This window comes from Phacochoerus africanus, chromosome 8 (assembly GCF_016906955.1).
Source record: "Phacochoerus africanus isolate WHEZ1 chromosome 8, ROS_Pafr_v1, whole genome shotgun sequence".
Taxonomy (NCBI): Eukaryota; Metazoa; Chordata; class Mammalia; order Artiodactyla; family Suidae; genus Phacochoerus; species Phacochoerus africanus.
In genome coordinates, this window is record NC_062551.1 from 76,766,001 (window position 1) to 76,780,263 (window position 14,263).

At 55.5% G+C, this 14,263-nt stretch overlaps 1 protein-coding gene across 1 annotated transcript in view; it reads left to right on the forward strand.

Moving 5' to 3' along the window:
• The first annotated feature begins 4,852 nt into the window (after positions 1–4,852).
• Positions 4,853–14,263, forward strand: part of PAX7 (paired box 7) — a 107,552-nt gene continuing 98,141 nt past the window's right edge. Inside the window, exons 1-4 of the mRNA XM_047790584.1 lie at positions 4,853–5,700; positions 8,271–8,506; positions 9,046–9,175; positions 10,084–10,212. Coding sequence (XP_047646540.1) covers positions 5,616–5,700; positions 8,271–8,506; positions 9,046–9,175; positions 10,084–10,212 — 580 coding nt within the window. The 5' untranslated portion in view covers positions 4,853–5,615. The remainder of the gene's footprint in view (positions 5,701–8,270; positions 8,507–9,045; positions 9,176–10,083; positions 10,213–14,263) is intronic.

Consider the following 14,263-nt stretch of genomic DNA (forward strand, 5'->3'; position numbering starts at 1 on the left):
GGCAGAGGGAAGGTTTTTACAGATATTGGGGAACACGCTGTAAAAATGGCCTTGACTGCATTTCTGAAAGCCAGTGGGAAAGCAGGCAGCAAGGCAGGGAGGTCCACCAGAGCAGAAGAGATGGAGGAAGAGGAGGAGGAGGAAGAGGAGGAGGGGGGAGGAGGGGGAGGAAGGGAGGCTCCAGCTGTCATCCACATCAAGGTGAGTGACAGGGAGTTCCCGTCGGGCTGAGTGGTTAATGAATCCGAGTAGGAACCATAAGGTTGCGGGTTCGATCCCTGGTCTCACTCAGTGGGTTAAGGATCCGGTGTTGCCATGAGCTGGGCTGTAGGTGGCAGACGCGGCTCGGATCCCGCATGGCTGCGGCTGCTGCGTAGAACAGCAGACCAGCAGTTACAGCTCCAATTTGACCCCTAGCCTGGGACCCTCCATATGCCGTGCATGCGGCCCTAAAAAGACAAAAACAAAAAACAAAAAAAACAAAAACAAAAAAAAACAAGGTGAGTGACAGAGGCATTTTGGCCCCTCTAGTCTCCAGACTTACTGTCTTTACTTCCAGAACTTGAGGAGGTAAGAGGTTCCCAGGACCAGTCTGAGAAGGAGGAGAAAGAAGAGGTGGATGGGGAGGAGGAAGGGAAGGAAGAGGGGAAGGAAAAAGAAGAGAAAAGGGACTAGGTGGAGAGAGGGAGGAGGAGGAAGGGAGAAGAGGAGGACGGAGGGGCTGGAGGAAGAAGGGAGGGAGGAGCCCTCGGAGATCCTGTTTAGCAGTGGGCCTGGGAGAAGGCTGTTATGATTATCGTCATTGTTATTTGCTTTGGGAACTGAAATCCAAAGCATTCTATTTTATTTTTGAAGAAAATGAAAGTGTCAGACAGGAAAACATCTCCGTTTTCCCTATCTTTGCTATTTGGGTTTGGGCAAATATTTCAAGGTCACTTTTAGAAGAGTGCTACTTCTTTTAAGAGGAAAAAATAAAAGATTGAGGGGTGTGGGGGAGGGGGGAGAAAAGGTGTTCTTTCTCCAGGATGCCTCTCCGAATACGGCACTGAGGGCGGGCGGGAGGCATCCGGAACCTGGAGCGAGCCTCCGAGGGTCCTTTGTTCCTGGATATTCCCCTTCTCTCCCCACCCCTATGCCCACCCCCTCCTCTCTCATTATCAAACATTTGAAGACTGAATAATTCCATTTGTCGATGTCTTTGGCCAGAGCCTCTGAAAATGCAAAAGGCCCCGCTGAAATCAAAACCCCTGGTTTTCAAGGTGGATTTATCACCCTTTAAAGGAAGATTTATTGGGTAATCGCTTTCAAAAAGTGCTCATCGCACAGGGATCTGAAAGAAAGGGTGTCCTCTCCCGTGGGCCCCCAGAAAAGGAGCCCCACAGCCACCACGGGCCTCCCGCTTCCCAAATGACACCGTCAGTTCCTGTCAGAGAAAGGCCACCGTCCCAAGTTGAAATCAACCCAGGGGCTTGCTCCTGACCCTCAGGCCTACGTCCTTCTTTCCCATGTTGATTGAGTTTGGAGGGTCCCTTTTGGGAATGTGGGGTAAAGAACTCCTCTCTTTAGCTTTGTTGTGGCCCTGTTGTGGGGGGTCCATCTCAGGCCAGACTGGGAGAGGTGGTGGGAGGTAGGGTTGATTGTGCAAACCTGAGGGCACTAGGTCAGGAATCAGGCGGTGCTGGGCCTGGACAATCTCTTTTTGAGAGTTTGAGGCAGATGCCAAACAGAGGAGGGTCCCTTTCCAAAGGTCTCTGTCCAGCCCCCTCCGACTGAAGGGCTCCTCCATGGATTCAGGTCTGACTGAGTTACAGCCCAGAGAGCCGTGGAGGCCCGCACATACCTTAGGAAACCATGGTGATGGGGATGCCATAGACGAGATGGACAGAGCAGGGAAACTGCTGGGGAGAAGTCAGAAAGGCAAAGAGGAAACAAGAGCGCCTGGATGAAAGGAGAGATGGAGGAGCTCATGGGACAGACTGAAGCGGGGGCGGGCAGGGAGGGACAGAGGACAGAGAAAGGGAGAGAGGAGGAGAGGGAGAAAGAAAAGGGGAGAGAGACAGAGAGGCTGGAGGGAGGGGCGGAAGGGAAAACTTTCCCAGCCACATCCAGCCCTACACACACAATCTCCCTTACAGCAGCCACTGGGGGGTGATTCATGTCTGTACCTGGAGTGAGTGGGGCAAAGGGGTTAGCAGAGGGAACTGAGAGGAGAGGGAAAGAGCCCCCCCCTTCCAGCTGGAGCCACCCCAGCTCCCAGGTGAACCCCCCTTTCCCTGCTGGATGTGAAATTGCCATTTCACCCCGCCACACTTCTTAATTGTTGCAAAAATCATTTGTGAAATTGGTCTCCAACAGGCGAGAACCGCCACGCTCATTCCGACAGACCCCCCCCACCCCGCCCCCAGCCGCCTTCCTCCCCCTCCGCCTGCCCCTCGGGAGCCCCTGAAATCCCCCAGCCAGGGAAACGCAGGGTCGGCGCCGCCAGCACAGGGTTTAGGGGAGTCCGCTCCAGGTCTTGCTCACGACTGGACCTGCTGCTCTGAGTCTTCTGCAGCTGTGGGGGGCAGGGATCATGCCAAGGGTTAGGTGGCCCCTAGCCCGTCGCCTGGGGTTCCAGTGTCCCTGGCAGCAGCCGGCCGGTGGCCCTGAGCCGAGGAGTCCGGCTGAGCCCCACTGGGCTCGGGAGAAAAGTGCTTACTGGCAGCCAAGAGTGGGAGGGGGACTGGGTCCTGAGCAGCCATGCCCCCGCACCCCCGAGGGCTTCCCTTGCCCAGGAATTGACCAAGTCACAGCTCACAGCTTCTCGATGAGCACTTAGAGCCATGCTCAAGCAAAGAGGAAGCCACTCCAAAAACCTAAATGCAGACCAAGACTCTCGCTGAGATGCACACACTTAACTCAGCCTGATGCACAACTGACTGCAGACCTGCACACAAACCCACCTTCACCTGAACACACAGACGTATCATATTCACACACACAAACACACTGGCCCGTTCCACCCAAAGAGAAGAGGCACCTTAAATCTTTCCTTGCCAGGAGGGAAAGTAGTGATGAATGAGTGAACAAATGAATGAACTATATGTGTGTGTGTGTGTGTGTGTGTGTATTACACGCCTATGTCAGTGCCACCTCTGGAGGTCAAGGCAGGCCAGACCCTCCAGCCAGACGAGATATAAAGGGACTCAAGTCTGGACTCATTCTCGCCAGGCACACACACTGGGGTTTAAAACTTCATCTTCCAATCTCTCTTGGGGGCACTGGATAGAGAAGCTCCAAAACAGCAAAGGGTCCCAGAAAACCTGGCAGGGTCCCTATAACTCAGGCAGCCTGGCACCGTGTTTTGGAAAAGGAGTGTCCCTTCTAAAACTACTTGCCCCCCACACCCCATTCTGGAGCCACTGGGGGGCGTGAGTTTAACAGCTTTTCAACAGGCCCCCGTTTCCAGAAGGGCTCCCCCTGCCCTGAGCCACTGGGATCAGGGCAGGGGAGCGGGAGTCTGTCACACGCTGAGAAGGGCAAAGGTCACAGGTGAGGAAAAGGGAGGGGAGAGGGGCACACTGGGGCCAGCCTGAGGAGAGCCGCCAGGCCTAGAAGAGGCTGACCCCAGCCCGGGGAGAGGGCGGGCAGGGGGCAGGCTGGAGGGGGTTGGGGGCAAGTTGGAGGGCTGGGTTTATTTTATTGTATTTTGCCTCCAGCACTGGGCCGGAGACACTTTCCCGGGGGAGACAAAAGACCTGCAGTTGTGGCGTCCTGCCCCGCTGGGAGGGCGTTTCACCCCCGGACTCGGTATCCCCAGGCAGAGGCGTCTGGTCACTCAGGCCCAGGAAAGCGGGAGAGTTGGGGGGGGGGTGCTCAGAATTGCTGGACCTCTCATCACCCCACCCCCACTCCTCACCGATTAATGGGGACTCTTCCCCTCAAATCCACTGGTGCTGGAGGAACTCAGAATTGAGCTCAGGGTGGTGCCAAGTCCTGCCCACTCTGTGCCTCCCACTCCTCACCCCTTTTGACTCCCAGATCCTGGGCACCCACTTGTTTCGACCTCAGGGCACCAGACTACCTGCTGGAGAGGGGTTCTGGGTGTGAGTTGGGGGCTTGAAGAGGAGCAGGTGTTTAGTCCTGGCTAGGGGTGGGTGAGGGGCAGGGGCTGGAAGAGGAGGAAGAGGTGGGTCCCTAACACTCAGGCAGACCCAGTTTTCTAATAAGCACTAGACCGGCAGTCTTTCTGGGCTACTCAGAGCTGCAGGAGGCCGGGCAAGAAAGAGACACTGGAGCTCAGAGGCTATTTCACAGGAAAAGTCATAAACCTGTCCCTCGAAGTCACCTAAGCCAATTCCCAGTGGGCCTCACCAGCAGAAATTTCAGAGGGCATCAGTGAGATGAGGGAGAAGAGTGAAACACAGCGGACTCTGACTCTGGGAGGCTAGAGAAGAGGCAAGAATTCAAGAGAGGCAGACAGGCAGGCATTCCCATGCAGCCAGGCTGCGGAGATGGGCCTTGGGCCACCATGGGCTGGGGACTCTGGGGGTCCGGCCCATTCCTCAAAGGCAGGCACTGGGACTGAGTTGGCCCCCTTCCCCTTCTCCCTCCTTCTCCAACCCCCAAGCCCCGCCTTTGCTCCTCTGTTTTAATGGGCAGTTCAAATTCTCCCCCAAAAGCGAGGTGAGCCGGGGATTAGGAAAGAGGAAAAAAAAAAATATTCGTTGGAGATTTCTTTTCGTTATTGGTCCTCGGCTCCCTTCCGCCCTGGCCCCCTTCCCTCCTCATGAATAAAAGAAAAGTCCGAACCTATCAGATCTCGTTTGCTGCCCCCTCCTCCTCCTCCTCCTCCTCCGCGCACTGCAGTGAGCACTTTTGCACAACTTACCCAGCGGATCACTCGCCCCCTCGCTCTCCCTCTTCTCTTCTCAACCCCGTCACCCTTGTCGCCTCCCCTCAAGCCCCGAAACCCGAGAGGCACCTTCTTCCCTCCCCAAGTCTTCTGGGAGGGGGTGGGGGGGTGAACGCCGGTGTGTAAGGGAGTAGCGAGTGTGGTCGGGGAAAGAAGGCGTGGAGAGGAGTCAGAGTGGAGAGGGAGGGAGGGGAGCGAGAGCGAGAGAATAAATATATAAATAAATACGAGAAAGAAATCCACTCCACAGCCTCTCGGCTCAGAAACTTTGGCCCGGAGCGCGAGAGCGCGTCTCTCGCCAGTCCGAGGCTGGGGGCCCTGACTCCGGCTGCGTCCCCCCCGGCCCCGCTCGGCGACCCGGCCTGGTCTCCCGCTCCTGCCCAGCGCATCCGCCCGCTCAACTTGGGGCCGGGCGGAGCGGGCAGAGACGGCCTTGGGGTTGGCGTGTTTGTTTGTTTGAACTTCCTTGTCGCCACCTTCCCTCCCACCGCCCCAACCTCCGCCCCCACCTCACCCCCCTCCCCAGCTTCTGGACTCGACCGACTGCAGCCGGGGGTGGGGGGTGGGGGTAGAGAGTGTTTGCGGCGGGGAGGGGGAAGAGGTTTAAAAAAAAAAAAAAGAAGAAATAGAAGAAGGAAAGAAAGAGATCGCAGCAGGGGTAAAGGGAGCGGACGGGAAGCGATTTTTGCAGACTCTGGATTCGTCCCCGGCGTGCGCGAGAATGGCGGCCCTTCCCGGCACCGTACCGAGGATGATGCGGCCGGCTCCCGGGCAGAACTATCCCCGCACGGGATTTCCTCTTGAAGGTAAGAGTGCCCGAGCTTGCCTTGCCTCCCTGCTCCGCCCGGACCTCGAGGTCCTTGGAGAGGTGGCGATCTCCACCGGGCCGGTGGCGGCACCAGAGACAGCAGAGAGGGTCCCCTTCTCTTCTGGTTCCCAGTCCGGGCGCTAGACCCGGGAAGTTTCTGGGATCGACACTTGTCCAGTTTCGCGTGGGTTTCACCCACCCGCGGCCTCAGTTCACAGGTCCTGGGTTCTGGCCTTTACCCGCAGGGCTGAACTCTGAGTGGATTTCGGCTCCTAGTCAATTTCAAGTCTTAGTGAATTTCAACTCGTTCCACTATTTTCAGATACGTTTTTCCTCTACTACTTTCTCGGCTGTCTGCGCGCTTTCTACTCTTGTTCTGAACTGTTTTTGCCACCTTTTAGATGGTGTTCCAATCCCTTTTATTTCGAAATACCAACAATGTGTGATTTTTCTATGTCTAACCTAAGAGCCTGCTTTTGGGGACTGGAAACAAACTAATCTGAAATAATAAATAGTAACAATTTCCCCCCAAAACTTTCCACCTGGGCTTCAGAACTCTGGAACTCTCCTGGGGCAGACCTCAAGACAGCCAGAAGCCACCGAAATGATCAGACAAGGGGAAAGTGATAATTTTATAATGTGTCCTCCCTAGAAATCCAGCACCCTGGGGTGAGCAGAAAGGATGGGGCGGTGAACAGATTCCCGGCTGCAGAAAGGGCTGGCAGTGCACTGCCACGACCCTTTCCTGCGTTTTTGTTTTGTTTTCTAACTAACAGAAGGCCATCATCCTGTCAAGTGAGGGATCGCTTGGCTTCTGGGGGTAGGTAGCCCAGGTTGTTAGAGAGAAGTGGTTAGAGAGAAAGGTGCGACTTTTATTTTTTAATTACTCTTCTTATAATTGTATGAGCCCCTTGTGCTTGAGGAAAGAGAGAAGGCAGGGAGGGGATAGATGGGCGGACAGCCTGCGATCTGGGGAGGTTGGGGGGGGGTCCTCTCCGGCAGCTAGACGGGCGCGGGTCCCTGAATTAGACAGAGGCGAGGAAAGTGGCTCCGTGATCAAGTGCGCGCGAGCAGCCACGCAGGCGGGAGAGCGCACAAGCCCGGGGATTTGCCGTGGCACTCTCCTGTAGCGAATGCAAGTAAAACAGGCGGCCGAGGACGCGCGGCGGATTAGGACAATATTTGCCCAACATGACGGAGAATACTGAGGAGAGCCGAGCGCCGGTCGCTAAAGAGGCTCTTGAATATAAAGTTGGGCGCTTGAGAGCTCTCGAGCTGTAATGGCATATCCCGCCACGGAGACCGAGCGACTCTGACTTGGCGACGCATGATTTCTGATTAAATCCGAAGGTGGCTTCAGACACCTACTTTTATAAAAAGGGGTGGGGGCACCGGCAGAGTGAGGGAGGAGGCGGTAGGAACAGCTCAGCAACCCAGCCTGTTCTCGCCTCCTCCCTTGCAATTATACTGTCAGCTCCCTCCACTCTGGCGGCTGTGAAATCGTTCTAATCTGCCAGATCTCCGCAGCCGCTGAGTCCCCAAATTGGGGGGATCGAGGCTGGATTAGTGCACTGGTGGCCCCCAACCTTCTGGGAGGAAATTGTGTGGACTTTGCATTAAAGCTTCCCAGGCGCTCTCCTCTCCCCAGCACACACCCAGGGGAGCTTGTCTTCCTGGTTCCCAAAGGCACCCACTCTCAGAGACTCAGGCCCCTCTGTGTACCAGCCTCTCTGAATCTGCAGGGGCAGTTCATGAGTTTTGGGGGACAAGCGAGTATTAGATTTAGGAGCTTGCTGACAAGGGGGCATGTCCCCAAATCATCCCCAAACGAAATTAGAACTCCGAGAGAGTTGGAAGGAAGGAGAATCCCTCAAGAGACAGGCAGTTGCTCCCAGAGGTGGCAACCAACGGCACTATGTTGCCAGCCCCTCTGCTGTGCCTGTTCAATTATGGGCAGGACAGTCCTGCTGCCCAAGTCAGGGCTATAAATACTAGTGATCAACCAGTCCCTCTGGCTCCCAATAGAATGGATCAGTCTTGACCACTCGGAGCAGGAGACTGACCAGGTGGGCCACTTCTCACCCGTGACTGGCCTCTCTAAAAGGCAGGTGGACCTGCTGCCCGAGCTGAGTCCTGGGCACCAGAGAGCTATTGGTCCCAGAGTCTCCAGGCTCCACCAGACTCTATAGACTCTGCCCTCTCATCTCTGGCTCTCTTCCTCCCTTTCTCAGAGGCATTCCCCAAGTGTGTCCTCATTCCCTGTAGTGTGGCGGGACTGGGGACATGCATCCTTCAGGGGGGACTCTTGTCACCAGCCATGACCCCTCTCTTCATTCCTGCTGAACGTTTCCTTGGCTTCACGACAGTTTTCATTTGTTTGTTTGTTTGTTTGTTTTTTCCCTCCATGACCTCTGAACTACCACAGCTCCAAATGTGGGCAATTGCTGGATCTGTCTCAGGGGTTTGGGGGCCCCCCAAAAAACTGGAGTCAAAGGGCTAAACGCAATGTCTCCTCTGGATCCTTACCCTATGCCTCTCTCTTTCCTCATCTCCCCTTCCCTTCCCCAGTGTCCACCCCGCTTGGCCAAGGCCGGGTCAATCAGCTTGGTGGGGTCTTCATCAATGGGCGACCCCTGCCCAACCACATCCGCCACAAGATAGTAGAGATGGCCCACCACGGCATCCGGCCCTGTGTCATCTCCCGCCAGCTGCGTGTCTCCCATGGCTGTGTCTCCAAGATCCTCTGCCGCTACCAAGAGACTGGGTCCATCCGGCCTGGGGCCATTGGAGGCAGCAAGCCCAGAGTGAGTGTCTTTACCGCTGAGCTGGCAGCCAGCCTTCCCATAGTCGGGGGATCCTGGCTGTAGCCCCTCTCCCTACCCTGTGTCATCCAGTAGCATCGGGGTGTCTATAAGCTTCCTATGGGAAGTCCAGTGGGAGAGTGTCCCCACCCCCAGCCATCCTCCATTATTTGAATTTCTCAGGCATGGGGATAACTGAGGTCCAGATTGCCCAAGACTTTGAGGCCAGTAAGTCCCTCATCTGCCCAGACCCTCTATCACCATCCCAGCCCAGGGAAAATCAGTCTTGCCTGAAATAGCGAGTGGGGGGGGGGTCCTAATTAGGTTTCTATGTTATTACCTTATTCCATATCTCCCCAGCCTGGCTGCCTTCCTGGGAGCCAGGAACAGGTTTCTTAAAAAGATGAAGCCAATCTCAGAACAGAGGCATGGTGACCAGAGCCACCAGCCTGGCCTGGGGCTCTTGGGAGGTTGATATTAAAAGTATCTCCCTCCCCCCACCCCATCTTTCCACTCCTCCTCTCCCACCTCCACCTCTGAAGCAGGTGGCGACTCCGGATGTGGAGAAAAAGATTGAGGAGTACAAGAGGGAGAACCCAGGCATGTTCAGCTGGGAGATCCGAGACCGGCTGCTGAAGGACGGGCACTGTGACCGCAGCACTGTGCCCTCAGGTGAGAAGGCAGCTGAGCCGGCAGAGCTTGCCAGGAATCGGGCCAGGGTTCAGGTCCTGGGGGGGGGGAGGGGAGAGGCGGCACGGGGGGGGGGGGGATGGATGACTGGGACTTGGAGAAAAGTTGGGGGGGAAAGAGCCCCAGTGCAGAGAGGGTGAGGGCACAGGAGGGAATCAAAACTGAAAGGAAGATGGGAAGAGGGAAGAAGGAAAGAGAAGTTGGGAAAGAAGGGTGGGGGGAGAAGGAAGAAAGGGAGGAGGAAGGGAGAGAGGAAGGAAGGGAGGATGGAGGGAGGGAGGGAGGAAGGGAGAAAATGGGCCAAAAGTTACCCTATAATGTTGGGTGATAAGGAAAGTTCCTTGGTGCCTTCTCAGAGAAGTGGCCTAGAGAGATGGGTCCATCCTAATACGGTAGCTCATAGGCTCCCAGGACCCCTTTCCCCAAGTCATCATTTTGTTGCTGCCACCAGCCACCATAGGGTTCCAAATGTGGAGGCCCTGAACCTTGCTGTCTGTGAGAGGGAAAGAGACCTGGGCATAGGTGTGTGCACCTGAGCACCCAAGCCCGCAGGACTGGGATGCACACCTGGGTGTGGGGACAGTAGCAGCAGGGGCTGGAGCGCCTGCAGGGAGGTCCTGGGAAGTGGGTATACTCCTAGAGGATGTGATAGTGTAAAGCACGCGAGTGTGCAAGGATATGCATAAGAATGCCCTCGGTGGGTGTCTGTGCCACAGGTGTGATTCTCTACGTGGGTGACCATACTTGTGCCTCCCAGTAGGTATAGATCCCCCTGAGTGTGTTTTGGGGGAGAATGGGTTCCATGACTTCTCCCAGGGCCCGGGGCTGCTGCCATCCGCGGCCCCAACAACTTATATTCGCTCTTTTGCCTTTGAATTTCTGAGGTTTAGTGAGTTCGATTAGCCGCGTGCTCAGAATCAAGTTCGGGAAGAAAGAGGAGGACGACGAAGCGGACAAGAAGGAGGACGACAGCGAGAAGAAAGCCAAGCACAGCATCGATGGCATCTTGGGCGACAAAGGTAGGGAGCCGCCCCCGGGACCGGCGACGCCCGAGCCTGCGTCTCCCTGCGCGGTCAGGGTGCGGGCCAGTGGTTCTCTGCCGCCACCCGGACTGACGGCCAGAACTTTAGCGCCCGGCACAGCCCAGAGCCTCTGGGGTGAGCGGAGAGCGCCCCCTTGGTGCGCCCCGGTGCCGGGCTGGGCGCCGACAGAGCGGGACCCAGATGGCTTCTGTGTCCCCAGGGAGCCCGTGGCAGGTCATCGCTCCGTGCGCCGCGGACTGCGCCCCCCCCGGCGCGCCTGCCCTAGCCCAGGACTCCAGGCCGTGTGTCCTCCTCCGGAGCTGGCGTTTTGGCTGCTAGTCCTGATGTCGATCTATTATTTATGGGAAACTTGGGCAAAGGGGCGGGGGACGAGGAAGGAGGAGCTGGCCGGCGGCTCCCTAAATGAATTTGTTAACCAGACCCGCACACGCTCTCTAAACGGTCCCTTGAAACCCCGCCTGACAGTTGACTGACCGCTGCAATCAATAAAAATTAGCGAAGACCGCGTGGGCCGCCGCCTAATTCTCAGTCCGGCGGTGCCAGGGCCAAACCGACACAGCTCAGAGGCAGTAGGCAGGGCGGGGGTGCCCAAGGGTGCACTTTTTAGGTGCTTTCCTCTTGGGCAGGCTACCAGCGGGGGCCAGGAGTTAAGGCCAAGTTCCCAGACGCCCAGGGTCAGAGGATCCCAGGGCAGGGGTGGGGGCTGGTGCCAGGGATGGTCAGGGGAGAGATTGGAGCTCCACACACCCTCTGCCGGCTTTTAGCAGGGCTGTCAATGCAGGCTGGAGTCTGAACCCCGTGCCCTGCTTTTTCTCCAGATCACCCAAGGCGAGGCATTTATCTTTCAAGCGCCTGCACGCCCAGGAGAGGGGCTTGTGCTTTTGTTTACTGACAAGGGAAGTTTCAGGAGAAGGGAAAGTCCTTCCCAGTTAGCCCTCCCCTGGCAAGTCTCTTTGAGGCTTGGTAAGTGCGTGTCAAGGGGGGACATGGGAAAAGAACTAGAAACGGAAGACCCAGAGTCACAAAGACGGGACCGGGAAAACAGGCTAAGCTCCCAGACAGACGTGTTGGGAGGCGGCAGGCAGACAGGAAAGGCAGGGGCCATTATAACCAGCAAAGAAGAAGAAGAAGAAAAAAAAGTGACTTTGAAAAAAAGTGGGGGAAACTTGTAAAAAGCACATTTTGTTTGAGTTTCCTACCAGGGGGTTCTCAAGTACCCCTCTCCTCATCTCCCTAGAACTCCCAGGCCAGTTCTCCCTGCAGTTTTCAGGAGTCTCTCCCAACCTTGAAGATGAACTTCACAGACAAAGCCCGCTTCCAAAGACAACTCCCAGTGAGGCCCAGCCCCCACAAGCTTGGGCTGAGGGGGGAAGGATGGAGGGGGGAGCAGGGGTGGCCCAGTGTGAGAGCAGCCCGAAGCTGGGGAAGGGGCGGGCTATTGACATTCTGGGCCCCAAGTGGAGCCCAGTCCCACAGGGGACAAAAGGGCAGGGAAGAAAGGGAGCAGAGCTGTGCCTGGCACCCCGCTGTGCCGGGACTGCCGTAGGGCCTAGGGTCTGCAGCAGGAAGCGGCCCTGTGCTGCCAAGTAGCCTCTGGCTTCACTGAGACAGTCCAGAGCCCGGGAATCCCCGTAGGGGGACCTATGCCTCACTGCAGTTCGGTTGGGAAAGGGACCTAGTTGGACTTGTTTTTGTGGGTTGAGGGGGACAGAGAACTTGAATAATCTTTTCTGGCCAAGTATGGCAGAGCAGACACAGCTTCTGAGAGGTACCCAGGGAGAAGCAAAGGAGGGTGGGTTTTATGCAGAAAGACTTTAAGTATATGCGCGTGCGCGCGCCTGGTGGGGGTATATCCATTTCAGTCTGTAAGAGAGAGAAATTTCTTCTGAGAAAGAAGGAAAGGAAGAGGAGAGCAAGTTTGGGTGGTTTGGAGATAGATCCCTCTGGCTCAGAGGAGTCCAGGGGTTTCCCACGCTAATCTGGGCTCACAAAACGCGCTGACAGGCAGCTTCGCTGGACAGAGGTTTTCCCTGCAGTAGAGAGAACCCGGAAGCTCCAAGTGTCCCCAGGGTTTAACGAGGAGGCTGGCAGTGCCAGCTGGGGAGGCTGGATCTGGAGAGGAGTTGCAGAAATGAAATGAAAGCGGCGGCTCTGGTGTCCCAAAAGCCCCGTGGTTTTTGAGTGACAGTGGGGCATGTTGGGCCCTGTGACTGGGGGCTGGATGACCCATATAAGCGCATGTGTCTCTCGGTGTGGCTGTTCGCCACGGGCCTTTGGATCGGAGTGCCGTGGGTTGTATTGGGGCTCAGGGGAGTCTGTGTGGACATGCAGTGTGATTATAGATGGGCGCGGATGGGCCGAATGACAGTGGGGATGAGAGAGTGTTGTCTTTCTGTCTATGGACAAATGGTATCAGCTCCAGATTCAGGTACCTTGGTCAGTGGCGAGCCTCCCCATAAAACCACACAGCTGGCACCTCTCCTCCCTCTCCCAGGCCCGGGATGTCAGTTTCATGGCCAAGTTAAAGGTGAGAAGACCTCCCATCCTTCACCCCAGTGGTCCAGGTGGGGAGAGGCCAAGATACCCCCTGGGCAGAGCAGGAGGAGGGCTGCACACCCACAAACTTTGTTTTGGCTTCTCGTGCTTGACAAATGCCTTCTCTGGGGGTTGCCCCTCTCATGGCGGGGAGCCACCGAAGAAGGGGTTTAAGAGCTCTCCTCTTTAAGCGCTAAAGAGAGATCCCTCCCTGAGTCCGTTTTTTCCTATCGTCCGCTTGGCATTTAATAATGTTAAGACTTATTAGAGCTGGTAATGAAAACTGGGACTGCTGAATAGGAAACTGTGTTGGAGAGGGGTGTAATAGCTTCCAGGCATGGTAAGAAACTATTTATCCGCAATCAGGCCTCACTCTCAGAGTTTGAAGCACAAACGTTAAGTTGAAGGGTTTTAAAGCAGATTAAATTGAGCTTTTATTTCTGTGCACTTTCATCTCTGAACAGCTCACTCCTGCTCCCCTTGGGCTGATATTCATGAGGCTGTTCATATTTTTTTTTTTTTTTTGCTCTCATCCTTGTTAAGGCTGAGTTATTAGGGTTGTTGGTTGTGAGGATTCTCAGACTGATGTGGTTAGGGGGCTCCGGCCAGGCTCTGCACACCTGAAAAAGGAAATGGACAGTTCCTTTGCCCTCATCCACTTACGCCCTTTTCTCCTCACCCCTTCTCCCAGGATCAGGGGCGAGACAGGCAGGGACCCAAGTGGGAAAGTGTTTGAGGAGACATGGAAAGAAAAAGATTTTCCCAACCTGAACCCAGAGAGACTCTTGTGGGAAATTTGATAGGGGTTTGCAAAGAGTCAGACCATTCCACCGCGGGAGTGGAGGGAGGGAGCGTGAGGAAATAAGCAATCATTTCAAAAAGCGGTAACAACAGTCATAAATAGTAAGAGCAGCAAAGCCTCTTGCATCTGAGGATGCCCAAGTTTGGGCTGAAACTGACCAGATCAGACCACATTGGTCTCAAGAGTAGAAAATCCAGCTGGGTCACGATATGAAATAAGGGGAGAAAGTCACAAGATTAAAAAGAAGAAGAGTGTGCATTTTCCTGGGGTGGGGGAGCGATGGGGTAAAAGTGGCAATGTCTAAGTCCCTCTGAGAATTTGCTGACTACTGGGTATGAAAGACTGTCTGAGATGGGGGCCAAGGATGTTTGTGTGTGTGTGCGCGGGCGTGTGGTAGGTTTGTGTCTTTGCATTTTTCCTTAATTTATCTTTAAAGCGGCAAACTTACAGGTGTGGAGTGGGAAATGATGGAGAAGGATCGGAAAGGAGGGGAGAGCCCGAAGTGTCGGTTTTAGACACTTGTAAAAGGAGGTGGGAAACAATTTAATTTGGCAGCAGCGATAACTGCTAATGCGGTTTTCGGTCGTTTGCTACACTGGAGGAAGCTGTTTTGATTGTGTGTACAAGGACCTGCCAAATTTAATTAGGCTCCGGGGGAGCGAATGAATAGGGGAAGGGGGGCACGGGCTC